Source organism: Salmo trutta, chromosome 17 (assembly GCF_901001165.1).
Source record: "Salmo trutta chromosome 17, fSalTru1.1, whole genome shotgun sequence".
Lineage (NCBI taxonomy): Eukaryota > Metazoa > Chordata > Actinopteri > Salmoniformes > Salmonidae > Salmo > Salmo trutta.
In genome coordinates this window covers 45,565,659-45,592,582 of record NC_042973.1, presented here as the reverse complement: position 1 = coordinate 45,592,582, position 26,924 = coordinate 45,565,659, and the positions used below count along the sequence as shown (strand labels likewise).

Sequence of the window (26,924 nt, the reverse complement as noted above, 5' to 3'; positions counted from 1 at the left end):
TCCCAGGTCACATGCTTGGTTCTGAACTCTGACGTCCTGGCTGTCTGCCTCAGGGTCACAGGGTCACAGCTCTCGGCGCCCTCTCTTCCTGGACTCTCCAGAGTCTCCACAGAGGTGTTTAGCTCAATGACTGGTTGTCTAGTTTCGTCTGGGGTTGGTCTGGTGGGGATGGGGATGTGAGAGGCGGGGTGGCTGTGCTGGCTGGAGCCCCCCAGGGTAACACTGCCCAGGGACAGCCTGGTCCTGGTTCGGTCTCTGCTGTGTCCTACCTCTCTGCCACTGGCTCTGCTGGGTGAGGAGTCATTGCTGCTGCCATTCTTACCAACACCCTCCTTGTTTCCGTGAGGAAGCATTTCTTCTCTCTCCATGAAGTCCTTACTAGGTGCTCCAAGTCTCTGACACAAGTCCTGTCCGGTATTGACACATCCTCTCCATGACACGTTAGGATTCGGATCGGAACAGAACGTAAGTAAATGCTTGTTTTCTTGAAAATGCTTCAGTCTCGAATTGACAGAAAGAGAACGATGCCGCTGACACAACTGCTCCAGTGTTTCCCACTCCTCCTGTGGCGACTGGTTTTTCTGGAGAAAGGCCTCTCCAGCCATCCACAACGCGCGCGCACACACACACACACACACACACACACACACACACACACACACACACACACACACACACACACACACACACACACACACACATACACACACACACACACACACACACACACACACACACACACACACACAACTTGTGTGTGGTGAGGAACCTTGGCAACTCCATGACATCCACAGCCTTTAACATGCAGATGAGCTTTTTCTGTTCCATTCAGTCAGGCCCCTGGCCTTTTCTCTCCCTCCTGGCTGCCATGTTAGACACAGAGACACAGATTCCGGGCTGGGGCTGCCTCAGGACAAAACTCCATCACTTCACCAGTCAACTCCAGGGTCAAAACAAGCCTCTCTCACCACACTCTCTCAACGAGTCTTGCAATTCATACAAAGCTCAATACGAATCCAGTGTTTCACTTTTCTTTATTTTTCCATCTCAATATTTTTCTGTTTCCCGTGTGGCAGCAGAGCAGCTCTCCAAATGAACAGTACCACCAACCAACATAAACCCACTTACTTCCTGGCTGAGAAACTAAGAGTTTCCAAGAATGTTTTTTCCACAGTGCTGTTAATTGCATTCAGACAGACTTTGTGTGGGCCTGCCAAATCATTGTGAACTTTGAGGCAATATCTCTGATCCATTACGAAGAGGCTAGAAAGAATCCACAGGGAACTGAGGCTTTTGCCCTCCATGGTGGCATTTTGATTCAGTCCTCGCTATAGAGTACTGACATGTATAGCTGGGAAGAGAGACCCTCATTTGTGCCTGGGAACAATACGAGGCTGAAAAAATGGTTTCCATGGACAGGATCCTTTGATGCAAATGAGAGTTAGCTGTCTATTTATCACCAGAAACTGATGCAGAAACTGATTGCACTCAATGAGCTGTATAAGGCCATAAGCAAACAAGAAAATCCTTTAATGCAGGAAAACTTAAATCTGTTTTACCTGATTTCTACCAGGATGTCACAAAATACTCAAGACCACCTTTATTCCACACACAGAGACGCATACAAAGCTCTCACTCGCTCTCCATTTGGAAAATCTGACCATAATTCTATCCTGATTCCTGCTTACAAGAAGAAACTAAAGCAGGAAGTACTAGTGACTCGCTCTATACAGAAGTGGTCAGATGACGCAGATGCTAAGGTATAGGACAGTTTTGCTAGCACAGACTGAAATATGTTCTGGGATTCCTCCGATGGCATTGAGGAGTACACCACCTCAGTCACTGGCTTCATCAATAAGTGCATCGATGACGTCGTCCCCACAGTGACTGTACATACATACCCCAACCAGAAGCCATGGATTACAGGCAACATCTGCACCGAGCTAAAGGCTAGAGCTGCCACTTTCAAGGAGCGGGACACTAATGCGGACGCTTATAATAAATCCCGCTATGCCCTCAGACGAACCATCACACAGGCAACGCTTCAATACAGGACTAAGGTTGAATCCTACTACACCAGCTCTGACACTCGTCGGATGTGGCAGGGCTTGAAAAATATTATGGACTACAAAGGGAAACCCAGCCGCGAGCTGCCCAGTGACGTGAGCCTACCAGACAGGCTAAATGCCTTTTATGCTCTGCAAGCAACACTGAAGGATGCATGAGAGCATCAGCTGTTCTGGACAACTGTGTGATCATGCTCTCCGTAGAGGATGTGAGTAAGACCTTTAAACAGGTCAAGGACGCAGAGCCAGATGGATTACCAGGATGTGTACTCAGAGCATGCTCGGACCAAGTAAAAAGTGTCTTCACCAGTGGAGGCTCCTCAGAGGAGGAAGGGGAGGACCATCCTCCTCAGTGAATTTCATAAAAATGGTAAAACATTGAAAAAGTTATCCTTTTTAGATAGAACTATACAAAATATATTCACATGTCACCAAATAACTGATTAAAACACACTGTTTTGCAATGAAGGTCTACAGTAGCCTGAACAGCACTCTGCTGAGGCTAGCTTACGTCCTCCTCTAGGTACAATGACTTCAATACAAAACCTAGGTTGCTCTTGGTTCTCACCCCCTTTCATAGACTTACACAGTAATTATGACAACAAATGCAGCTGGCTAGTTTAGTTACTCAAACACCTGGCTCAAACAGAGGGATGCAATGTTAGCCAGTTGACTATGACTATCCAACACAACATTGGAACTCTTCCAAGTCAAGGTAACCTTTTGGCTTCATTCATTTATTGCCACCAGGGCCTGCCGGTGTAACTGCTTACTGACTGTACACTGTAACATTACTGCATGATTGTAGCGGGTTTACTAACGCATTTGTTTTATTAGCTATGTTACTTTAGCTAATATGGGGACAACGATGTAGGCTGTGTGTAGCGGTTATGACATGTTTTGGCTTGGAAAGGTTTTTTCTCCTGGTCACATACAGCTGATGTGTTGTTCATTGAAGTCCACAAATGAAGGGAAAAGGTGAGAGGAGGAGAGTGCATAGATTCTAGAATTAATACAGCGTGGCTGCTATGAAAGTGAACTGTGCTTATGCATGATCAGGGGTGTATTCGTTCCGCCGATCCTGTTGAAAAACGTTTCTTAAATGGAAGCTAACGAAATGGGGATAAAAATACCTGAATTTGTCCAATAGAAACTCTCGTTTGTAACTGTTGGACTAATGATTACACCCTAGATGCAGGCAAGAGTGTGCAAGGCGGAATTTAATGTGTCACTGTCTGTCCATGTGTCACTGTTTGTCATCTCAACATTTTCTCTCGACCTGTGTGCACCTACGTTGTAAACTTTTATTCATAAGCTAGGTTGTAGCATGATGGGTATAAGGAAAATGCAAGTATCATGTAGTAGCCTAAACCTATCTATGTTACATTGAGCTGGGTGAATGGAATATGAATGACAGACATCCAACATGCTGTAATAGAAATAAGGCCATGTTCATGAAAAAAAAAGGAACGGCACTGAACGCCACTGGTCTTCACTGATATTTTCAACCTCTCCCTGACCGAGTCTGTATTACCTACATGGTTCAAGCAGACCACCATAGTTCCTGTGCCCAAGGAAGCGAAGGTAACCTGCCTAAATGACTACCGCCCCGTAGCACTCATGTCTTTAGCCATGAAGTGCATTGAAAAGCTGGTCATGGCTCACATCAACACCATCATCTCGGAAACCCTAGACCCACTACAATACGCATACCGCTCCAACAGATTCACGGATGACGCAATCACAATTGCCCTCCACGCTGCCCTTTCCCACCTGGACAAAAGGAACACCTATGTGAGAATGCTGTTCATTGACTACAGCTCAGCGTTCAACACCATAGTGCCCTCAAAGCTCATCACTAAGCTTAGGACCCTGGGACTAAACACCTCCCTCTGCAACTGGATCCTGGTTTTCCTGACGGGCCGCCCCCAGGTGGTAAGGGTAGGCAACAACACGTCTGCCACGCTGATCCTCAACACGAGGGCCCCTCAGAGGTGCGTGCTTAGTCCCCTCCTGTACTCCCTGTTCACCCACGACTGCATGGCCAAGCACCACTCCAACACCATCATTAAGTTTGCCGATGACACAACAATGGTAGGCCTGGTCACCGACAACAACGAGACAGCCTATAGGGAGGAGGTCATTGACCTGGCTGTGTGGTGCCAGGACAACAACCTCTCCCTCAACGTGATCAAGACAAAGGAGCTGATCATGGACTAAAGGAAAAGGAGGGCCGAATACGCACCCATTCTCATCGACGGTGCTGTAGGAGAGCGGGTTGAGAGTTTCAAGTTCATTGGTGTCCACATCACCAACAAACTATCATGATCCAAACACACCAAGACACACCAACATCTAAATTGCAGCTGGGCCTTTCTCTTTCTCTTGCATTTCAAAGATGATGGTACAAAAAAATACAAAAGAACGGTTGTTTTTTTTCTTTGTATTATCTTTTACCAGATCTAATGTGTTATATTCTCCTACATTCCTTTCACATTTCCACAAACTTCAAAGTGTTTCCTTTCAAATGGTACCAAGAATATGCATATCCTTGCTTCAGGGCCTGAGTTACTTGCAGTTAAATTTGTCATTTTAGGCGAAAATTGAAAAAAAGGGGCGGATCCTTAAGAGGTTTAAGGGCTCGTAAGTAAGCCTTTCACAGTTGTATTCAGCAAATAAAATTTGATTTTGATTTGATTTTTAATTTTTGCAGTTCACAATACTCTCATCTTCTTAACTACAGTCTTTTACCGGAACAGTGAAAAAAAGGCCAAAGAAAAACCGATACGGAAATTGAAGTCACGAAGAACAGGATGTAAATGCCCTGTTTCAATCTGCATGTACAGTGTGGGGAGAATCTCTTGAAGAACTACTTAGCAATCACAAATGATGTCTAGTATGCTTGGAAAGACGTGAGATTTAACCAGTGGACAGCTACACATATACTGTACATCATAGTGAGCCAGTCTTACTTGTGAGGTCCTCCAGGGAGTTGTGTGCTGATTTGCTGTAGGCTGCAGTCTCTCTGTGACACTCCAGTGACCCTGCTGCCTCCATCATCATGTCTGCTCCGGTCACATCTGGCTGAGACCTATAGGACATGACAGCAACAACAAAGACAATGAGAGATGTCACAGGGCCCTCTCTCAGTCTACCTCTCTGTGTCTCTCTCTACCTCTGCGCTCCATCAGGAGTAAACAGTTGGCAGTGAGTATATGTACTTCAGTCCTCTCCATTTAGTCATTGACTATAATTTAAGCTTATACAGCTCCTCGACAATCAGTAAAAAGGTTTGATATGTGGTATGTATAAAATGTTTGACATTGTGGTATATTCCTACTATCAAATTATGAAAGCTCAAATTCTGTACATCAAAGCGGGCACAGTACCTGTACATGAATGGTGCAACAGTAGCAGTGTTGGGGTGGTTGTATTGCTGCTGAGGATGAGGTAGCTGGACACTGATGGTGTTGCTGGCTGTGGTAGCGACTGGGGGCACTCCGTTGGTGTGGTGATAGTGAGACCTCCCTTCAGAGGCGGCCAGGCTGGAGCAGGAGCTTCTGTTGTCCAGCTGGCCCTTGTGCACCAAGAGACCACCACCCCCACCGGCCCTCAAAGTGCGGGGCCTCTCTCCATCTCGACCAGAAGAGGTCTTCCCTGCCTTGGAACCTGGCTTTGGTATTCCACTGTGTGCTGCCGAGGCTGAGCTCTCCTTTGTGCCACTGCCAGCCTTGCCTCCTTTTGGGATGAAGCTAGTGATCTTGGCATTCCTCTTGGGCTCCGCTGCGTCTGAACCTTCTACCTCCTGCCTGGTGTTGTCCCTGGGTACCTCCTGCTCTGTGACTGACCCCCACTTGGAGCCTTCTTCCTGGGCCTTGTCTCTCTCCTTGAGCCTGGCCTTGTCTTTCTCCTCCCCAGTCTTCAGAGAGCTCTTCCTGGGGGTGAGGGCCCGGCTGAAAGTGCGCTGGGCAATGCCCTTCAGAGCCAGTTTGGGACTGGTCGCCATGGCGCTGGGGGGCCGGGAGTTCCCATCCGCCTCTTCCAGGGGATCCACGCCGGTGGGGCGTGCCTCCATCGCCTCCGTCTCCTTCCCCGTCAGACTGTCAGTCAGGACTCCAGCTGCCTTGGAGGTTCCTTTGCTGTTGAAAAGCTTGAGTTTCTCCAGCATGGACTTCTGGGTAATGACTTTAGGGGGGACCTCTAGGGGCGGGGCCACGGGCTGCCTGTTGGGAGGGTCCTGCTTGACGGACAGCATGGAGGAGGTGGCGCTGTGCTTGACGTTCAAGGACTTACTCCTCCAGGGCTTGCTGCTGTTGCCTGCATTGGGCTGGGGGATGGAGGAAGAAGAGCAACCATTGATGGGCCCTGGAGACAGACCATGCTCAGTCATGATGGGAGAGGCCATGGAGCTTCTCTCTGTGGAGATACACAAACAGAGGCAGGGAGAGATGAGGGAGGACAGAGTGCCTGCTGTAGATCGAGATCTCTCATTGAATAGTTATAGTTGGGATAAGGGATGAACCATCCCTGGCAAAGCCACCGATCACGTGACACCATTCATTCCAATGTGAAGACTCAGTAGCGCATTGAAGCCAAATGAAGTCGGTTAAGATGGCATCTCATGGAGACATAACATGCGCTGTTTGAGCTACTCTAGGAAGTGACATTGCAGGCTAGCTCAGCGCTGCCCTCTCTCATTGAGTAACTCCAGTTGAAGGCTGACTGGAGTACTCCAAGCTGCCAGTAGAAACAACAATTATCTTCTTTTGTGTGCAATAAAAAAAATGGTTCAAGGACATAGATCTGATGTATTAGAAGCAATTATTGGTACCATGATTGTCTTCTAAACATTGACCACGAAGATTGTAATTTTTCCATTCACTATAACGGGGGATCCTGTTTTCTGCCTGCCTGTAGTACCAAGGTTGGCCTTGAACCTCTGTGGCTTCAATGAGAGGCGGCAGTCGTTCTCCCCTGGGATCTGTCTGTCTGTCTGTCTGTCTGTCACTCACTCACTCACTCACTCACTCACTCACTCACTCACTCACTCACTCACTCACTCACTCACTCACTCACTCACACTGGTCTCCATGGCTACACTGGGCTTCACACAATACTGATCTAATGCAATACAACATTATTACTCTGTGAATTACATGCTGAGTAAACACAAACACATATATCTACAATTTGGTATAAGAGTCATGAAATACACTCCAAAATTCAAAATATTAATTGCAAATGGTTCTGATCAAAGAAATACATTTTTCTCAGTATAATTTAGAGTACCCCAGCAATCTTTAACATGCAGATATTTAATTATCAATTAGCAGGAAAATGTATTGTTATTAACATGCTTTAAGCATATCTGACCTACCTCTAAGTCCAGTAGTCTACATGGGCAACAACAAGCAGGGAAACTCGTTTCAGAAGTGAATCCACTCTCAGTAAGCACACTTTCAGAGTAAACCCAGCCACATACCTGTCTTTTACCATGTCTAAGGGGAGGTAAACAAAAATGTACTGCCACAGCTAGCAGACGTTTAAATTTCAAACCCAAACATCAGCGACGCTGGTGTACAGTTTAGAGTGCAGGCTATGCAGAGTACCTGGGAGAGAGTCAATCATGAAAGCCTGTCTGTTCTTGCCGACTCAACACTGAACACCAGTGACCATATACAACTGTCGCACACACACACACACACACCTCAGCTCACAAATAACGCTCTAACAATGTTGAGCTTTGTAACACATACATGCAGTAAATCGCACACATGCATAATTCCCTTAGCTTATACACTGAGTGTACAAAACATTAAGAACAGCTGCTCTTTCCATGACATAGACTGACCAGGTGAAAATGGTGATCCCTTATTGACGTTAAATCCACTTCAATCAGTGTAGATGAAAAGGAAGAGACAGGATAAAGAAGGATTTTTAAGTCTTGAGACAATCGAGACATGGATTGTGCATGTGTGCCATTCAGAGGGTGAATAACAAAAGATTTAAGTGCCTTTGAAAGGGGTATGACAGTAGCTGCCAGGTACACCGGTTTGTGTCAAGAACTGCAATGCTGCTTGTTTTTTTCATGCTCAACAGTTTCCTTTGTGTATCAAGAATGGTCCACCACCCAAAGGACATCCAGCCAACTTGACACAACTGTGGGAAGCATTGGAGTCAACATGGGCCAGCAACCCTGTGGAACGCTTTCGACACCTTGTAGAGTCCATGCCCCGATGAATTGCGGCTGGTATGAGGGCAAAATGGGGGGGGAAACTCAATATTAGGAAGGTGTTCTTAATATTTTGTACACTCAGTGTATGTTGTTTTTAGACCTCAGAGCCATCAATGACTTCATTTGTTATCAGGCTCACTTGTTCAGCTCTGCAATCATTCACAACATATCTGTATATATTCATAACCCTGGCTAGAAAGTAGCGTGTTCGAAGTGCAACATTTATCAGCAGCGTCACCAGTCTCCAACAAAATGTACAACTCAACACCAAACATTTTACCCACCCCGAAAAGTGTTGATTCTTCCCCAACAAATGTGATCCGCCTCATCCACTGACACTTACTTTTGATCCTGACATATCGCTGGGACACCCAGCAGGTGTCCTGGCCTCTCTTCGTCCACCACTAGTGCTCTGGTTTACAGGTCAAATCACCAGAGACACTTGGCCAAAAGCACTCAACAGCCCGTTAGTTACACGATATACTCAGTAGCTTCAGACGCTCCATACTGTATCCTTCCCTGTGTCCCTGTGCCGTGTAATGGTGTGCTCACAGCATTCCCTGCCCGGCAGCTGCTCCAGGGTCTAACGTTCAAGCGCAGCGGGAAACTATTAACATTCTCAATTACTAGACAGTAATTCTGTTTATGTGGAACCCTTTAACGATCATGAGAATTTCATTTCACCTCAGTCACTCGCGGCTACATACAAGTGTTCCGTTCTACCTGGTGTAATTAGAAACACATTGGACCTTTCACATCATATAGTATGCCAGAATTGAGGTGAACAAGATTTTTGGTTGACAAAAATATGGCGAATTCATTGTAGTCTTCGTGTCTCCATTCACTGCCTAAAGAAATGCATCTACGTTATGCATGTTTAAGTGAGTCAAACAGTATGCTCTGGTAGCTCAGTTGGTAGATCATGGCGCTTGCACCGCCAGGGTTGTGGGTTCGATTCCCATGGGGCACTTGTATGAAAATGGATGCACTCACCACTGTAAGTCGCTCTGGATAAGAGCGTCTGCTAAATGATGTAGAAAGTGAAAGTTCCTTCACATGAACAAACACAAATAGAACACCATCTGGACTAATCATCCTGTTCTAGCAGAGAGGAACTAGTGACTTTACTTCATCACATCTCCTATTGACTCCAATACAATACACTTTTTGTAAAGCATAAGGACAGACACATAAACAACCTACAGCCAAGCTCTAGCGTTTCCTGTTTCACTAGCATAATCCTATATCCCCCCCAGTCTGAATTTGGCAACAAAAACAAATCTATTTACCCCCCCCTACTCACCCTCTCAGATGATCCTTAATTGACATGTCAGGAATGACAGTGGTCATTGTATAGTTCCAATCATGCTTCTATCCTCTTCCAAGAAGTGAACACCAACCATTTCTGATTTCCGTAACTCTCACTATGTCCTTTCTACCAGAGATCTACACACAAGCTATGAGTCTCTCTCTCTCTCTCTCTCTCTCTCTCTCTCTCTCTCTCTCTCTCTCTCTCTCTCTCTCTCTCTCTCTCTCTCTCTCTCTCTCTCTCTCTCTCTCTCTCTCTCTCTCTCTCTCTCTCAAGACTCCCTGTCCCACTCTCTCCCTCACTGCCTATCTTTCCCCACCTCTGCCCTTTCCTATCTGTCGGTCTCTCGTTCACTCGCTATCCCACCCTCCCTGTCGCTATCCCTCCCTCTATCTCTCCCTCTCCTTACCACAAATACACTAATTAGGGCTCAATCAATGCACAGTGAACGCCTCATCAACACAGCAGCAGCAGGAGCAACAGCAGCAGCCTACCACAGGCTGGCTTCAGTAGAACGTAGACTGGGTTATCGAGGCCCCGGCCCAGCCAGAGTTAACTCCCACTGTCACGCTGCTCTGCTCTGCTCGGCTCTGCTCTCACTAACATACATCACAGTACTTGGGGAGCACCGCTTGACTGGCTTCATACCACCGATGACTCAATCTGTCAATCTAGGACTTAGTCTTACAGTGAGTACACATTATAAGATGTATAATTTACGTCAAACAAGGCCATCTTTTCATACAGATTTATTTACACCACTACGATTGTAAAGCCATGGTGTGATGTGATGTCCACCACACTATAATCCAACACACAGGCAGGAATAAACAGTAAATATAGGCTTCGGAAAGGAGAGGAAGTAACACATTTGTTATGTCAAATGTAGCACTTCGCAATACTCAAATAGCGGATGTCCTTCAAATAAGAGGTAGCAAGCCAGCTGAAATGATAGGTGTCTGAGTGCAGAAATAGCTCTTTACTTCACAAACAGAAATGGCGACGGCTTAAAGGTTATCTGTGAAGCATTACGCTTACAAATAAACCTAAAAACCTAAACCTAAGACCTAATGTGAAAAGACACCTAAATAATGAATATCTTTAACTTCGCGTAACATTTTTACCTCGAACGATCCACAGAGGGGCCCGTGCGCCCGCAAGGTCAGCTTGAGTGGCACCCGTGTTGTTAAATCATTACCTGCTCCTCTAACAGCAGAGGAAATGTAAAGACAGAAACCATGATAGGTTATCTATCTATGTGTCTGTGTGTGTGTTTAGGATAACTGTCTATGTGGTTAGCTATTTGTGTGTGTGTGTGTGTGTGTGTGTGTGTGTGTGTGTGTGTGTGTGTGTGTGTGTGTGTGTGTGTGTGTGTGTGCGCGTGTGTGTGCGTGTGTGTTCCGGCTCTGGGAAACCATGCCTTCTCACCTCCCTGTGGTCCAGTCTGTTAATGTACCTCTAATGCTGTGACTGTTGACAGTGGATAAATGGCTCTCTCCCAGCATACAGCTGTTTCCCACACCATCCTTCTAAGGAAGAGGACTTTAACCCGCAGCACTACTCTAGCTACAACCAGCTAACAGCACACAACTAATGACTGCACGATAGACAAGATTGCTCCCAATCCAGATGTGTTTAGATATTTTTCTGTTGTTGTTTCCCTGGACGACCACATATTGATTTCTAAAACGGGGGTCCCCAAAGTGGTTTCCCTCTGAAAGCACAGCTCTACATCCTCATGCACTGTAACTCACCTCTGTCGCTGCTGGAGGGCTTGGGCTTGTCGTAGTGGTTGAAGCTCTGGCTGCGGCGGTTGCCGTTGGAGGCCGTGCGGGGCTTCCCCTCGCTGCCTGGAGCTGAGACCCGCATGGTGGGAGCTGGCAGTCTGTGGGCCACAGGGGGGAAAAAAAGTTACAGGTTGAATAAAACACGCAACGGTGTAAAAACTCATCTTAACGGAGCGTCATTTCGAAAGCCATAAATGATTGTCTCCTAAAGAGGATTAAATAATATTCCTCAAATCAGTCTAAATAACTCCATTTAAGGAGTGTATTCAGCATTTCGTGAGTACTTGAACAGATGATCTATGGACAAGAGCTCAAGAAAGATGCACATGGTTGCACAGTTATTCCATTAGGTGGTGCTATTGCATAACCTCATGCTGGGCATTTCCTAACTCATCAAAAGCTACTGCACATACTCACACACTCACATACAGTAAAACAGAATACTTCGTTTTTAAGGACAAGTTCAAAAGCACTTCCAGTCTACTGAAACCATGCACACAGCAAACCCACCAGGAAGCAAGTGTTAATACATCAAAAGTAGTCTAACATACTACAAGACCACCTGAAATTAGGTGGGAGAATGGGGAGGGTGCAGCTTTTCAAACACAATACGTGGTGTATCTCCAGTGTGAGTGGATTGCAGCATGCAGTGTCTATGGGAGTGAGATAGATGACAGCTGACCTAGAAGACTTTCTCTGAGCCACAGAGAGCTTTAGCCCTTTACTCTGAGTGGAAGAAGCCTTGGATGACAGACTGCATGGAGGAGAAAGAGAGAGACGGGTAAGAACGAATGTTAAGAGTAGACAGAGATCTGAAAACCGATTGGGTGAGATCAAGAGGATCACAGAGACTTGAACAAGCTAACGGAAAGCGAAGCGATTCACAGACGTGGAATGAAGGTGGCCTGCTACGCATGGGAACCGCAGAAGACGAGACTACACGCAATTCGAATGGATGACATAAACAACCATGAGGAACCAGTGTCATGAGGAAATATGAGGAATCAATGTCACATTTTATGGCGATTGACTGGGGGTCACTCATAAATAACCTCACATACTACATCTGAGCTTCTCCAAACCATGGATCACTTGCCATGTGTGGAAGCTGGAGGTTGGGTTGTTACAAGGTACTGTTACCTAGACAGCATATCTGATGCTGCTTTGTGTGCTGGTGCAGTGGAGCTGTGGGTATGATGGGTGTGGGTCTGAGCGGGGGCTGGTGACCCATGGGGAGTAAGCCCAGGCTGGTTGCTGTGCTCTGGGTGATGAGAGGCCTGCTGCTTCAAGACCTTCTGCTGCTGCTGCTTGTAGCGGGACAAGCTGAAGAACAGGCCCAGGATGGTCTTCAGGTTCCCATTAAGGATCTCTGCAATAGGAGGAGAGACAGAGAGGTTGGTATCTTTGGTATCATTTCCTCTTCACAGTCAGATCTAATGTGGAGTTATTCATTAGATGCTCTAGATGAGAAGTCAATATGAGGGAGAGTGTCTGGTAGATAGCGGCAGTTTGACGTACCTTCTGCACAGAGTCCCTGGATGTTCACCCCTTTAGCTGCCAGGAATCCTAGGCAGGTATTGATGTTTTCAATCTGGGGGAGAGGGGAGAGGGGAGAGGAGGGCATGGTACTTTGTCAGTACAGATAAAGCAGAGTCATCAATTAACAAAGATTTCCCCCATACAATGATAAGGTAATATTAGGCTTAATGTTTGTCTGCGATGTAGGAAAACCTCGGTCAAATCAAGAACCATATGGTCCTCTGTGGATTATAACCAACCACTAACGACGCAAGGTGAAATAATTCTGTATAATCCGCAAGCAGAAATCATCCTTCAGACAGTTCAAACATAGTAGTGAATGAGTAGAACAAGATTAGCATACAGGCCACAATGAAATGATTAACCTCTCTTAATTCAGACCTTACCACAGATCTTTTCATGCAATTCCCAATCACCCATTAGTAAGAGCTGGGAAGTTTCCCAACAACTAAAGCAACGTGTTTCTGAGGAAATCTAAACGTGTTCCCACCCATTACACTAAACTCCAGGAAGTTCACTTTGAGGGTGCGCAGATTACTGAAAGACTTCCATTCATAGAGCTACTCATTATTTTAATAATATTTTCCCAAATTCTGGCCCGCCACAAGAGAAAAAATGTTGTATAACAATGGGATCTGTCATTTAATGTGTAGGGGAGCTGGTGCTGGTGGGTGAGCCAGGGTGAGTCAGCTAGAGTGAGAGGAGAGCAAGATATATTAGACTGAGGGAGGTGGTCCAAGTGACAGACAGCTTGTAGGAGTGAAATAAGGTCAGAGAAAGAAAATGAGCTGCGAAATTGAAAGCAAGGGAGATATCTAATAATATTGGAGGTCCAATACATCCGTTTTTATCTGAACATCATGTCATTTCTGGGTAACAGTTAAGTACCTTACTATCATAGTTTTTAATTCAAATGGCCAAAAAATAAACAAAAGTAGCTTTTTAGCAAAGAGGATTTACTCAAGCAAGATTTTGCTAGGACTGCCTGGTCTGAGTAAGGGTGGGGAAAAATGAAAACGAGCTTTTATTGGAAGAGATGTTTGGTCTCTTTCTTATTGGCCTACTAACTCATTTACCGCCTTGTGATGTCTCCCGGCAGGCTAAAACTCCATCCCACCGAAACAGGCTGACATTTCAGGCTGTCTTTTCAACTCTTACACTAAAAGGGCATTATCAAAACGTTCACAATTTCACAGTATTATTTTAACTTCAAAGTGTAGAAATATATATAAAACACTGAAAAATATATTTTTTGACTGCACTGGGCCTTTTAACTAATTATCTTGGATTATCATACAAACAAAATAGAGGCTACTAGACTATGTCGAGCACGATAACAACAATAACGAAGTGAACGGATGTTTAACCCATGGATCCATGGATCAGTATGTGGGCAAAGACAAGACTGGTTCAATCCCAAAATAGGCAAGGGAGGTTGTTTGGGTGTCAGCGGGACACCAGTCTATTTAATGCCTCCCCACAGCCTCCCTACCGTGTTAGTAGGGCATCACTAGAAAGGCCGTTCTCTTACAGGAAACAGTGAGGAAAGAAGCACATGCCACCAAGGGTCCTCACTCAGCGTCAGGATTTCAGATTTGGGACGGATCATCCGGTTGTGTTCGCACAATAATCACACATGCGATAACTCATTATCCGAAACTATGAAGTACTGTTAGGCTTACGCCTCCCTGTTATCACTGTTTTAGGGGCTGGAGGATTGGTTCCCTTATGTTACAGAATAAACCCAACACTCACCATCTGAGTCCGGCTCTTTGGGTAGCCATTGATGTCTTCTATCTTCTCATTCGCTAGAAAAGAATGATGAAAAGAGAGAGAGAGCAAGAAAAGAAAGAGGATATTTAAACGATGAAGTAACACATCCTTCTTGGGACTTTCCCTGCACAACGACAAGTCACATTGAAGACGCCCGTACAGTATCTATCCAAAAGTAGTAATAACTTACGCTAATCATGGGAAGAAGCCGGGTTTTGCACCTGATGCCATCTCAGTCAAATACCACCGCTATGATCCTCATTTAGCCTCCGCTAACCACACTGCCTCTATTCACCCCACTTAAATATAATGTACAGTGCAGACACACAGGAAATAATGACAGGCTTGGGCTGCTCAACCTCTCATCCACCCTGGGAGGCTAAAAGCAGAGCTGGAATCTCAAATAGCTGAATTTCAGAGCAGGAAAGACTGATTTTAAAGACCCTCCTGACCTAAAGATCCCGCCTAACCTCTCCACAATAAAGGCCGTAGAGGCCACTGAGGAAGGCCAGAGAAGAGAGAGGCAAGAGGCCACTGAGTTGGAGGCCAGAGAAGAGAGAAGCACTGTGACATATCATACTCATCATATCATACTAATATTAGGCTATATAATATGATAAGCATGCAAAAAGTTTGTTCTTGTCGTTGCATTGCAATGGAAAGCCAATACGAAACGCATAATGATCACATGGAAGCATTCCAATTGATCTGCTGATTAAAAAAAAGTTACCAATAGAATGCCAGGCAAGTCCTTACCGACAACCTGTATGATCTCAGCCAATAGCACTCCATCTGTAACATCCTGCTGCAAGTCCTTTATCAGTCGCTTACGGCCCGACTTCACCAGGTAATGGTTGGCCCAGTCCGTGTAAATCTGCCCGACAACAAAACACATAGAAATACAATTGACATATTAGAAATACAATCAATTAACTTAATACCAGACCATTACTAGTTAATACAAGCAAGCAATAGCCTTTAGATAACACCTTTCAAACACCTTTCAGAACACACTCGCTTTTCAAGGCGTGATACTCACATTCCTCCAGAAATCAGGCCACTGAGCACAATGTAAGTTCTGCTCTGGGAGTGAGAAATCATGTCTTTCAAAGAGTAGGAAGTATGACATCACGTATTAAGACAGAAACTCACTGGCTGAGAGCACCGGTGTGTGGTGTCTGTAATCTGAGGAGCTTTGCTCATAATTGGATGTTTACTGCTGCTGCTGCATTTTAACATCTCAGTCATTTTTTAAGTCTGTCTGATCTGACGGAAAATAGTCTACACTTTTTGCCCCAAACTGTTTATGAGATTATTATGCTTATACTGTAGCTAGATAATACAGATCCACCCAGAGTATACACTCTATGAGAACCAGGGGGATAAGTACTTCACCATGGGGTTAAGAGGAGTTAACAGGGGGTTAAGAGGGAGGCACCAGACGGGTAATCGGACATGAAAGTGAAACAGATGAAGAAAGAGCTCAAATCGGGCAGAAAATCTGTGGGTTTGAATGACAAAACTGAACAGGTGATCTAAGGTAGATAGAGAGTGCTTAATGTGGACAACAGAAAGTAGCCTGGCAGAGAAAGATGGTTTTAAGAAATGTACACCTTTCAAGGTACTATAAAGACATTACAAACAGCTAAGAGCACAACACAGCTTGCTATTCTGTTTCCTGCATGGTGTTTCGCTGATCTGTTTCTGGTGGATTTGCATGAAAAAAAAGAGTGTTGAGTTTGACACTAAAACCTCAGGCTGTCTCCTATAGATAAAGCTATGACTTTCACTACGGAACAAAACACAACACAAGACTACAGGGTCAATGAAAAGTCACAAACCAATCAAGTAGCTCATGAAGCTCAATATAGATAAATAGTTACAAATGTGCACTTTTCTTTCAGAAACTGTGAAAACTTAATGTGAAGAACTTGAAAGTAAGATGGCGCCGAAGAGGAAGGCAGACGTTTTACGTGTCCCCAACCTATTGTGTTTTTTTGTTTGTTTATTTGCGTTGTTTGTAACTTATTGTTTTACTTATTTTGTACATAATGTTGCTGCTACCCTCTCTTATGACCGAAAATAACTTCTGGACATCAGGACTGCGATTACTCACCACAGACTAGCAGAATGCTTTTTTTCCTTACACGACTCTGACGAGCCCGACGCGAAGGATATACTGCTTTCTCAGGAACAGGCCCAGATCCCCACGATTTGCGTGAAGACGAGGCAGAGAAAAAGGGTCCAAAGGGCGGGCTGCTTTCTGATAATTCGTAGGTGATCGAATAAACCCCCACTTCCCTCCATTCTGCTAGCAAATGTGCAATCTTTGGAGAATAAAATCAACAGAGTCGTGGCTGAACGACGACACTATCAACATACAGCTGGCTGGTTACACGCTATACCGACAGGATAGAACAGCGGAGTCTGGTAAGACAAGGGGCGGGGAACTATGTATTTTTGTAAATAACAGTATCTAAGGAAGTCACAATATCTAAGGAAGTCTCGAGCTATTGCTCGCCTGAGGTAGAGTATCTCATGATAAGCTGTAGACCACACTATCTACCTAGAGAGTTTTCATCTGTATTTTTCGTAGCTGTTTACATACCACCACAGTCAGAGGCTGGCAATAAGACAGCATTGAATGAGCTGTATTCCACCATAAGCAAACAAGAAAACGCTCACCCAGAGGCGGTGCTCCTAGTAGCCGGGGACTTTAATGCAGGGAAACTTAAATCCGTTTTACCAAATTTCTATCAGCATGTTAAATGTGCAACCAGACGGAAAAAAAACTCTATTCACCCCTTGGCATTTTTTCCTATTTTGTTCCCTTACAACCTCGAATTAAACTAGATTTTTTGGGGGTCATTTGATTATCATTTGATTTACACAACATGCCTACCACTTTGAAGATGCAAAATATTTTTTATTGTGAAACAAACAAGAAATAAGACAAAAAACTGAAAACTTGAGCGTTCATAACTATTCACCCCCCAAAGTCAATACTTTGTAGAGCCACCCTTTGCAGAAATTACAGCTGCAAGTCTCTTGGGGAATGTCTCTATAAGCTTGGCACATCGAGTCACTGGGATTTTTGCCCATTCTTCAAAGCAAAACTGCTCCAGCTCCTTCAAGTTGGATGGGTTCTGCTGGTGTACAGCAATTTTTAAGTCATACCACAGATTCTCAATTGGATTGAGGTCTGGGCTTTGACTAGGCCATTTCAGACATATAAATGTTTTTCCTTAAACCACGCGAGTGTTGCTTTAGCAGTATGCTTAGAGTCATTGTCCTGCTGGAAGGTGAACCTCTGTGCCAGTCTCAAATCTCTGGAAGAATGAAACAGGTTTCCCTCAATAATTTCCCTGTATTTAGCGCCATCCATCATTCCTTCAATTCTGACCAGTTTCCAAGTCCCTGCCGATGAAAAACATCCTCACAGCATGATGCTGCCACCACCATGCTTCACTGTGGAGATGGTGTTCTCAGGGTGATGAGAGGTGTTGGTTTGTGCCAGACATAGAGTTTTCCTTGATGGCCAAAAAGCTACATTTTAGTCTCATCTGACCAGAGCTTTGCAGCTCCTTCAGGGTTATCTTTGGTCTCTTTTTTGCCTCTGATTAATGCCCTCCTTGCCTGGTCTGTGAGTTTTGGTGGGCGGCCCTCGCTTGGCAGGTTTGTTGTGGTGCCATATTCTTTCAATTTTTTAATAATGGATTTAATGGTGCTCCGTGGGATGTTCAAAGTTTCTGATTTTTTTTATAACTCAACCCTGATCTGTACTTCTCCAAAACGTTGTCCCTGACCTGTTTGGAGAGCTCATTGGTCTTCATGGTGTCGCTTGCTTGGTGGTGCCCCTTGCATAGTGGTGTTGCAGACTCTGGGGCCATTCAGAACAGGTGTATATATACTGAGATCATGTGACACTTAGATTGCACACAGGTGGACTTTATTTAACTAATTATGTGACTTCTGAAGGTAATTGGTTGCACCAGATCTTATTTAGGGGCTTCATAGCAAAAGGGGGGAATACATATGCACGCACCACTTTTACTTTTTTTCTTCATTTTTATTTTCACTTCACCAATTTGGACGACAATTCTGTGTATGTCCATTACATGAAATCCAAATAAAAATCAATTTAAATTACAGGTATATTGCAACAAAATAGGAAAAACACCAAGGGGGATAAATACTTTTGCAAGGCACTGAATACTCCACTCACAGAGGCACATACAAAGCTCTCCCTCGCCCTCCATTTGGCAAATCCGACCGTAATTATATCCTCCTGATTCCTGCTTACAAGCAAAAATGAAAGCACGAAGCACCAGTAACTAGATCAATAAAAAAGTGGTCAGATGAAGCAGATGCTGAACTACAGGACTGTTTTGCTAGCACAGACTGGAAAATGTTCCGGGATTCCTCCAATGTCATTGAGGAGTACACCACATCAGTCACTGGCTTCATCAATAAGTGCATCGATGACGTCGTCCCCACAGTGACCATACGTACAGTACATACCCCAACCAGAAGACATGGATTACAGGCAGCATCCGCAATGAGCTAAAGGCTAGAGCTTCCACTTTCAAGGAGCGGGACTCTAACCCGGAAGCTTATAAGAAATCCAGCTATGCCCTCCAATGAACCATCAAACAGGCAAAGCGTCAATACAGGACTAAGATCAAATCATACTACACCGGCTCTGACGCTCGTCGGATGTGGCAGGGCTTGCAAACCATTACAGACTACAAAGGGAAGCACATCCGAGAGCTGCCCAGTGACACGAGCCTACCATACGAGCTAAACTACTTTTATGCTCGCTTCGAGGCAAATAACACTGAAACATGCATGAGAGCACCAGCTGTTCCGGAAGACTGTGTGATCACGCTCTCCACAGCCGATGTGAGTAAGACCTTTAAACAGGTCAACATTCACAAGACCGCAAGGCCAGACGGATTACCAGGACGTGTACTGCGAGCATGCGCGGACCAACTGGCAAGTGTCTTCACTGACATTTTCAACCTCTCCCTGTCCGAGTCTGTAATACCAACATGTTTTAAGCAGACCACCATAGTGCCTGTGCCCAAGAACATTAAGGTAACCTGCCTAAATGACTACCGACCCATAGCACGCACGTCTGTAGCCATGAAGTGCTTTGAAAGGTTGGACATGGCTCACATCAACACCATTATCCCAGAAACCCTAGACCAACTACAATTTGCATACCACCCCAACAGATCCACAGATGTATATTGCACTCCACGCTGCCCTTTCCCACCTGGACAAAAGGAACACCTATGTGAGAATGCTATTCATTGACTACAGCTCAGTGTTCAACACCATAGTGCCCTGAAAGCTAATCACTAAGCTAAGGACCCTGGGACTAAACACCTCCCTCTGCAACTGGATCCTGGACCTTCTGACGTGCCGCCCCCAGGTGGTAAGTGTAGGTAACAACACATCCGCCACGCTGCTCCCCAACACAGGGCCCCTCAGGGGTGTGTGCTCAGTCCCCTCCTGTTCACTCATGACTGCACGGCCAGGCACGACTCCAACACCATCATTAAGTTTGCAGATGACACAACAGTGGTAGGCCTGATCACTGACAACGACGAGACAGCCTATAGGGAGGAGGTCAGAGACCTGGCCGTGTGGTGCCAGGACAACAACCTCTCCCTCAACGTGATCAAGACAAAGGAGATGATTGTGGACTACAGGAAAAAGAGGGCCGAGCATGCCCCCATTCTCATCGATGGGGCTGCAGTGGAGCAGGTTGAGAGCTTCAAGTTCCTTGGTGTCCACATCACCAACAAACTAACATGGTCTAAGCACACCAAGACAGTCGTGAAGAGGGCACGACAAAACCTATTCCCCCGAAGCAGACTGAAAAGATTTGGCATGGGTCCTCAGATCCTCAAAAGGTTATACAGCTGCACCATCGAGGGCATCCTGACCGATTGCATCACTGTCTGGTATTGCAACTGCTCAGCCTCTGACCGCAAGGCACTAAAGGTAGTGCGAACGGCCCAGTACATCACTGGGGCCAAGCTTCCTGCCATCCAGGACCTCTATACCAGGCGGTGTCAGAGGAAGGCCCTAAAAATTGTCAAAGACTCCAGCCACCCTAGTCATAGACTGTTCTCTCTGCTACCGCACGGCAAGCAGTACCGGAGCGCCAAGTCTAGGTCCAAGAGGCTTCTAAACAGCTTCTACCCCCAAGCCATAAGACTCCTGAACATCTAATCAAATGGCTACCCAGACTATTTGCATTGCTCCCCCCCTTCTTTACACTGTTGCTACTCTCTGTTGTTGTTGTTATCTATGCATAGTCACTTCAATAACTCAAACTACATGTACATACTACCTCAACTAACCGATGCCCCTGCACATTGACTCTGTACCGGCACCCACCTGTATATAGTCTCGCTATTGTTGTTTTACTGCTGCTCTTTAATTACTTGTTACTTTTATCTCTTATTCTTGTCCGTATTTTTTTAAACTGCATTGTTGGTTGGGGGCTCGTAAGCAAGCATTTCACTGTAAGGTCTACACCTGTTGTATTCGGCGTATGTGACTAATACAATTTCATTTGATTTGAACAACCATTTATATCCTATAACTAGCTAGCACTCAAAACAAAAGGCTCAGGGCTTAAGTTACCTCTCCAACCAGACAGAGAAGGGGTGTGTAGATCATAGACTTAGACATTACATCATTGTATCTGCCCCATTATGGTGTCTGTGAGTAGTACATTTTATTAATCTACTACTTCCATGAGTTGACAAACAAACTGAAAAGGCGAATACTGCCAACGGGATTGTGTTGTTTGAACAGGTATAAAGCCAAGGTGGGCGATTTACTGCCACCTGTGATCTTTCTTAACCCATAGGAAGTCCCACCCAGTTGACTACTTCAAAATGGTGAAAGTCCTCAATGGCGCAGCCCCTGCTAAAACTAGCTTTTGGGCACTAGAGTCCTCCATCTATCGCTATGGTGTAGATCCTCTTTCTTACATCTGACAGCATATGGACGCTGTGTGAGCCAAGAAACACCAACCACAAAGTGCGGCAGACAGTGAGAATATTCTTGATATAACATTGAATGAGGCGAGCACCGCCTTCACTTGCTTTTCAAAATGATGGTTGCTGGGCTAAAGACAGAGTGGACATAGACCAGAACTGGACACTGTTTGAAGCCATACTTGGACATATACTAATGCTAGTAGGTCTGACAGAAAGCTAGTTAACTACAGTCATATATCAATGTTTGTCCACCATCCAGCTGGGGTGTCCATTAGTAAGCATTAGTCATGTCTAACACCGTCATTGTTTCAAAAAATATCAAGAGGCACCTAATGTCTATCACAGTTCTACATCCCCAGTAGCTTGACTTTCTGTTTAGATTTTATTTTATCTCTTTTGCTTCTAGTTTTTATTTTATAATTTGTTTGTTTGTCCACACTGCTGAATATGTGTGGTTTATGGTCATTAGGTGGAGGCTACTCGACAAGCCCTTTTGTGCTTTTTCCTTCCTGTATGTATTTCTTTTTTTTTTAACTGTTACAAACTGTCTCTCTATTTGTGCAAATTAAAATAAACTAAACTAGTCTAAACTCTATGGTCCACCAGCTCCCTCGTCTATTTCCTGTCCTGTCCAGGTGGGAAAAGCCAACACGAGGTGGCAGTGTTGGTGTGTGTGTGGCCAGTGCATCCCATGTGTTTCAGTTGATCAGAGGTAATCTACTCTAACACATCATGTTACTGCTCCCCCTCCTCCTCTTCCTCCCTCAAAGCCACTGTATTTCATTATTAATGTCCTACACACACACACACACACACACACACACACACACACATGAATGCATGCACACGCACGCACACACACACAAATAACTCATTCAGAATTAGGCTGCGTTTGATCCTGCTTTTTGTGTTTGTAGTATTGCAGAGAGCAACCGAGCACTACTCCACCCAACCAAACCTTATGCATTTACGCACCACGTCAGACCATTGGTGGTGTTCATGTAATCCTCACATAAATAAACACGTAACCATCCTGGTGGAATGGAAGCCTGTCTGTGGTGGTGTCCGGCTGGAAGTCAGTGCAGGCCAGCCGGATGTGTGTTTACTGCAGAAGAAGGCTGTGGTGGTGTCCGGCTGGAAGTCAGTGCAGGCCAGCCGGATGTGTGTTTACTGCAGAAGAAGGCTGTGGTGGTGTCCGGCTGGAAGTCAGTGCAGGCCAGCCGGATGTGTGTTTACTGCAGAAGAAGGCTGTGGTGGTGTCCGGCTGGAAGTCAGTGCAGGCCAGCCGGATGTGTGTTTACTGCAGAAGAAGGCTGTGGTGGTGTCCGGCTGGAAGTCAGTGCAGGCCAGCCGGATGTGTGTTTACTGCAGAAGAAGGCTGTGGTGGTGTCCGGCTGGAAGTCAGTGCAGGCCAGCCGGATGTGTGTTTACTGCAGAAGAAGGCTGTGGTGGTGTCTTAAAGGGATTCTCTCTTCCTGGTAGGACCAAACGAGATGTTGCAGACACCCACCCCCCCACGCACAGTAGGCCTGCTCATCTCATTAAACTCATGCTGCCAGCAGCAGGTGTTGTCGAGTAGCAAATAACGACCAGCTATCTTCACTATACCAAATGTCATGTACTGTATCAATGTAGCTGATAAATCACATTTTAGATGAAAGAGACGCTGTGTATATTCTCATTCGGTAGAGAGAGTGCAGGTAATCAGCAGTAAGATTCACTGTGATCTTCTTCACTAGCGTGCTGAGACTGTATCAAGGAATCACTCATCTTGTCTGGTTCACTGAGCATACGGTGTTCATTATGAACATTTTGTGCTTCCATTCAGAAGATATCGGGGGATCTCAAGACTGAGATCTGGTAGTCGCTTCTCCAAACGTTCGCAATACGTAAAACAAACACACCCCAATCCCACTGGGCACACACTGGTTGAATCAACGGGGAATAGACGTTGAATTGACGTCTGTGTCCGGTGGGATAGTTCTACGCCACAAAATACCACACTGGCTAACTCTTCATGATTCCATAATGTACCAATCCCAGAAATCGGTATTTTCTTTCTAATCTTTCACCATATGTCCCCCATTAGGGTACGACAACAAAATAAAAAGGAAATATGAAATACGACAATATTATTCTATGCTTGTGTGTTCCCGATTCCTCTCCAGTGGGCCCCCTGGCCCCCCAGCTCCATGAACTCTGTAGCCGGGCTGCAGTGTGGAGCACACTGAGCCACAGCACAGTACTGCCACTCCAAATAGAGCGCTGGAGAAAACCCCCTGACCGCTGTTCACTCTCACTGTGTAATGATAGGCTATGCAGTAATCTTTCATCCTCCCCACCACATGAAGCAGAACATCAGCTCCTGCTGCCTGCCTGGGACAGTAGGCTATGGGATAGGCCAAATTCACATAGGCTACATATAGGCTATACATTGCCAGGCCAGCAATATAGACACAAGACCGGCACTCCTGGACTATAATCTATAGTCACTTTCAGTTGAACTATAATCTTTGTACAGTTCTGCAAATATATGAATATAAAGGCATATGCAGACATCAGCCAGAACAGGTGTGTAGAGCTCTTAAAGCCCATCTGCCTGCCACTCACACAGGCCAACATAAGGGGGTAAAAATTCTCACACCAGCAACGGCCATGAGGCCAAACGCTGCTGTTGTATTCTGTTCTCACTGCAAACCTTAGTCTTTTCAAATTTCCCTGTGAGAAAGTAACTAAGGTACGCCGAAGAGAATTAGATATCTATTGAAATGAATGCTAACATACAGAAGATTTCAAACAAACACTTCCTTGCATGGGGCCTCCCGAGTGGCCCAGCGGTGTAAGGCACTGCATCTCAGTGCAAGAGTTGCCACTACAGTCCCTGGTTCAAATCCAGGCTGTATCATATTTGGGCGGTGCGCAATTGGCCCAGCGTCGGCCGGTTAGGCAGTCATTGTAAATAAGAATTTATTCTTAACTGACTTGCCTAGTTAAATGCAATACAAACTCCACGTAGTGGTGACAGTGAAGACAAGGGAGAGTTGTTGTTCTCTATGTGCACCACTGAATGTCCATCTGATTAGAGTATTAACACTGCCTTAAACAACATGCGACTAATGCTTTAACCTGTGACATATGTTTACATTACTTACCACACACACATGCCATTCATCATTACGTGCCTACATTAGCCTGCATCTCTCCTATACACACAGCAGCTGCAAACGCCGATAGTGTTCGCTGTCCAACTACGCATGCTGAACAGGTGCAGAGATCCTATCTTTTATCCCAGTTCACTCCGGGTTTTGTCCTTTAGTCTTTTTAGTACGTAACAAATATGAGATTGAGAAGAACAGTGCTCTGACCTGAGGGTCCTCTCGGTCTTCACTCTCTGTGGTGGAGAGGCTTTTGTTGGGGGTGGGGGTCGTCTCTCCCTTTCCCTGGCCCTCTCCCTGCCGGTGAAGGGCTTTCAGGGGGCTGTGTCTGAGGTGGCTGGCCCTGTGAGGGCTGGAGGTCCTGGACCTGGCAGGGTTCTGTATCTGAGGGATGGGCAGGGCGCTGTGGACCGGTTTGGGTAGTCCTGACTTCATCTTAGAGGCGACCAGAATGGCCGGCATCTTCCACTCGTCTCAGAAACCTCTCCACACACTCTCTCTCCGCTGCTTTCTAAGAAGGTCGGCCAAAAGCAGCCGTACTCTCACACAGAAGCTCCACAGCTGGGGTAGCTCAGCCTACATATAGACATGTACAGCGGGAGGATCTTTGTGGTACACACAAACTCACACAAACTCTCACACACACACACACAGACAGTCCAAAAGTAAACCTTTGGAAGTGACTCTGGATGCGACGCTCAGAGAGATCAGAGCTCTGTTTGTCCAGGCAGGCAGCAGAAGTGTCTTAGAGACTTTAATGAATAAACACCGTTGGGTGGCAGTCTGGAGGGACGTTCAGCAGTATCCTCCTCCTCCTTCCTCGGCTTGTCAAGTAGTCATTGGAGACCGCCTCTTTCTCTCTCTCTCTCTCTCTCTCTCTCTCTCTGTACACTGATACTGTGAAGTTGGAGAGGAGCCCGATTCTAATTGGCCCAGTGTTGCTGTATAAAAGAGAGTAGGGTTTCTGGGTTCTGCTGATCTCTGCAGGAGGGGAGGGGCTCCAGTTCTGATGCCCCCTCCCTGGGTTTTATATTATGCTCCCCACGGCTTTGAACTCAACCGTTAACTCCACAGTGCCAGAACAATTTGGATGTGCACAGGGATGAATATGACGTTATCAAGTGCTTTTCTATGTTCTTTGTAATTCTGTACGGTTGATTCTCAGTGTCATGTAAACTTTCAGTCAGCAGACAGACTGGGGGATGTGTTATTATTCAGAGCCGGCCCCGGCAGAAGCTTTGTGAGGTTTCAAATAGTGCTGCAGCCAGCAGTTCCTCCAGCCGGTGGATTGAACCCTGTAATCCCTATGGGTCTAAGTCAAACAGAACTCTCTCTAACGCTGTGTTTCAACACAAACCATCCATAGGCTAAGGTTTTTCATTCTCCTCTAAAAGGACCGTCTATCCCCCTTGCCTGTGAAAGCAAATCAAAGGTCATACAATCTGGAGAAACCACAGGCTAATCGATAATCCACTGGACAAGATGGTTACCCAAGGGAAACACTCTTTTCACACCACTTTGATAACCAAAATGACATTTTCATCGCAGGTTAGGATAATTAACATAGCAGGTTAGGAGTCTGAGGTTAAGGTTAGGGTTAGCAAAAACGCTCTCCTAACCTGCTACGACAATCACTTTGCATCAAGGTGGCGTGAAAAGAGTTGGTCACAGTCAACCAACCCTCCACTCAGTTCACTGTCATCTGTTTTCTGTACAGACCTAGGTAGTTTGCCTTTGTTTCTATCCTACACACCTGCGTATTGATTGAATAGTTCACGTGTATTATAGAAATGAATGCGCTTTAGAGGTCTACGTGTGCGTGTTACTACAGTGTTGATGAGCCTGATCCCCATTCTGTGTATGTGTTTGTGTTCGTGCCGACTAAAACGTTCACCTCACTGATCACCCGGGTGGCACGGTGACCCCGCTGTGTTGTGACTTCTCTGATAGGGTCATAGAGAGGTCTTTTTTTTTCAAATACTGTGCGGCGAAGACGCACTAGGCACGTCTTTCTCCGCTAATGCGCACATTCATTGTT

The 26,924-nt window shown here is 45.6% G+C and overlaps 1 protein-coding gene across 12 annotated transcripts in view; it reads right to left on the bottom strand.

The window, feature by feature from the left end:
• LOC115152279 (neuron navigator 2) overlaps positions 1-26,924 on the bottom strand; it is a 138,786-nt gene that overhangs the window by 76,611 nt on the left and 35,251 nt on the right. For 8 of the 12 annotated variants that reach the window (XM_029697006.1, XM_029697012.1, XM_029697007.1 and 5 more), the window contains exons 1-9: positions 25,097-25,663; positions 15,466-15,583; positions 14,692-14,744; positions 12,916-12,988; positions 12,538-12,766; positions 12,080-12,151; positions 11,365-11,495; positions 5,456-6,482; positions 5,039-5,157 (exon numbers count right to left, since the gene is read on the bottom strand). In XM_029697006.1, the coding sequence (XP_029552866.1) occupies positions 5,039-5,157; positions 5,456-6,482; positions 11,365-11,495; positions 12,080-12,151; positions 12,538-12,766; positions 12,916-12,988; positions 14,692-14,744; positions 15,466-15,583; positions 25,097-25,348 (2,074 nt within the window). In that variant the 5' untranslated portion in view covers positions 25,349-25,663. Of the gene's footprint in view, positions 1-5,038; positions 5,158-5,455; positions 6,483-9,604; positions 9,746-11,364; positions 11,496-12,079; positions 12,152-12,537; positions 12,767-12,915; positions 12,989-14,691; positions 14,745-15,465; positions 15,584-25,096; positions 25,664-26,924 lie in introns of those variants that run through there. The other 4 variants (XM_029697015.1, XM_029697014.1, XM_029697009.1 and 1 more) reach the window with 4 other exon arrangements.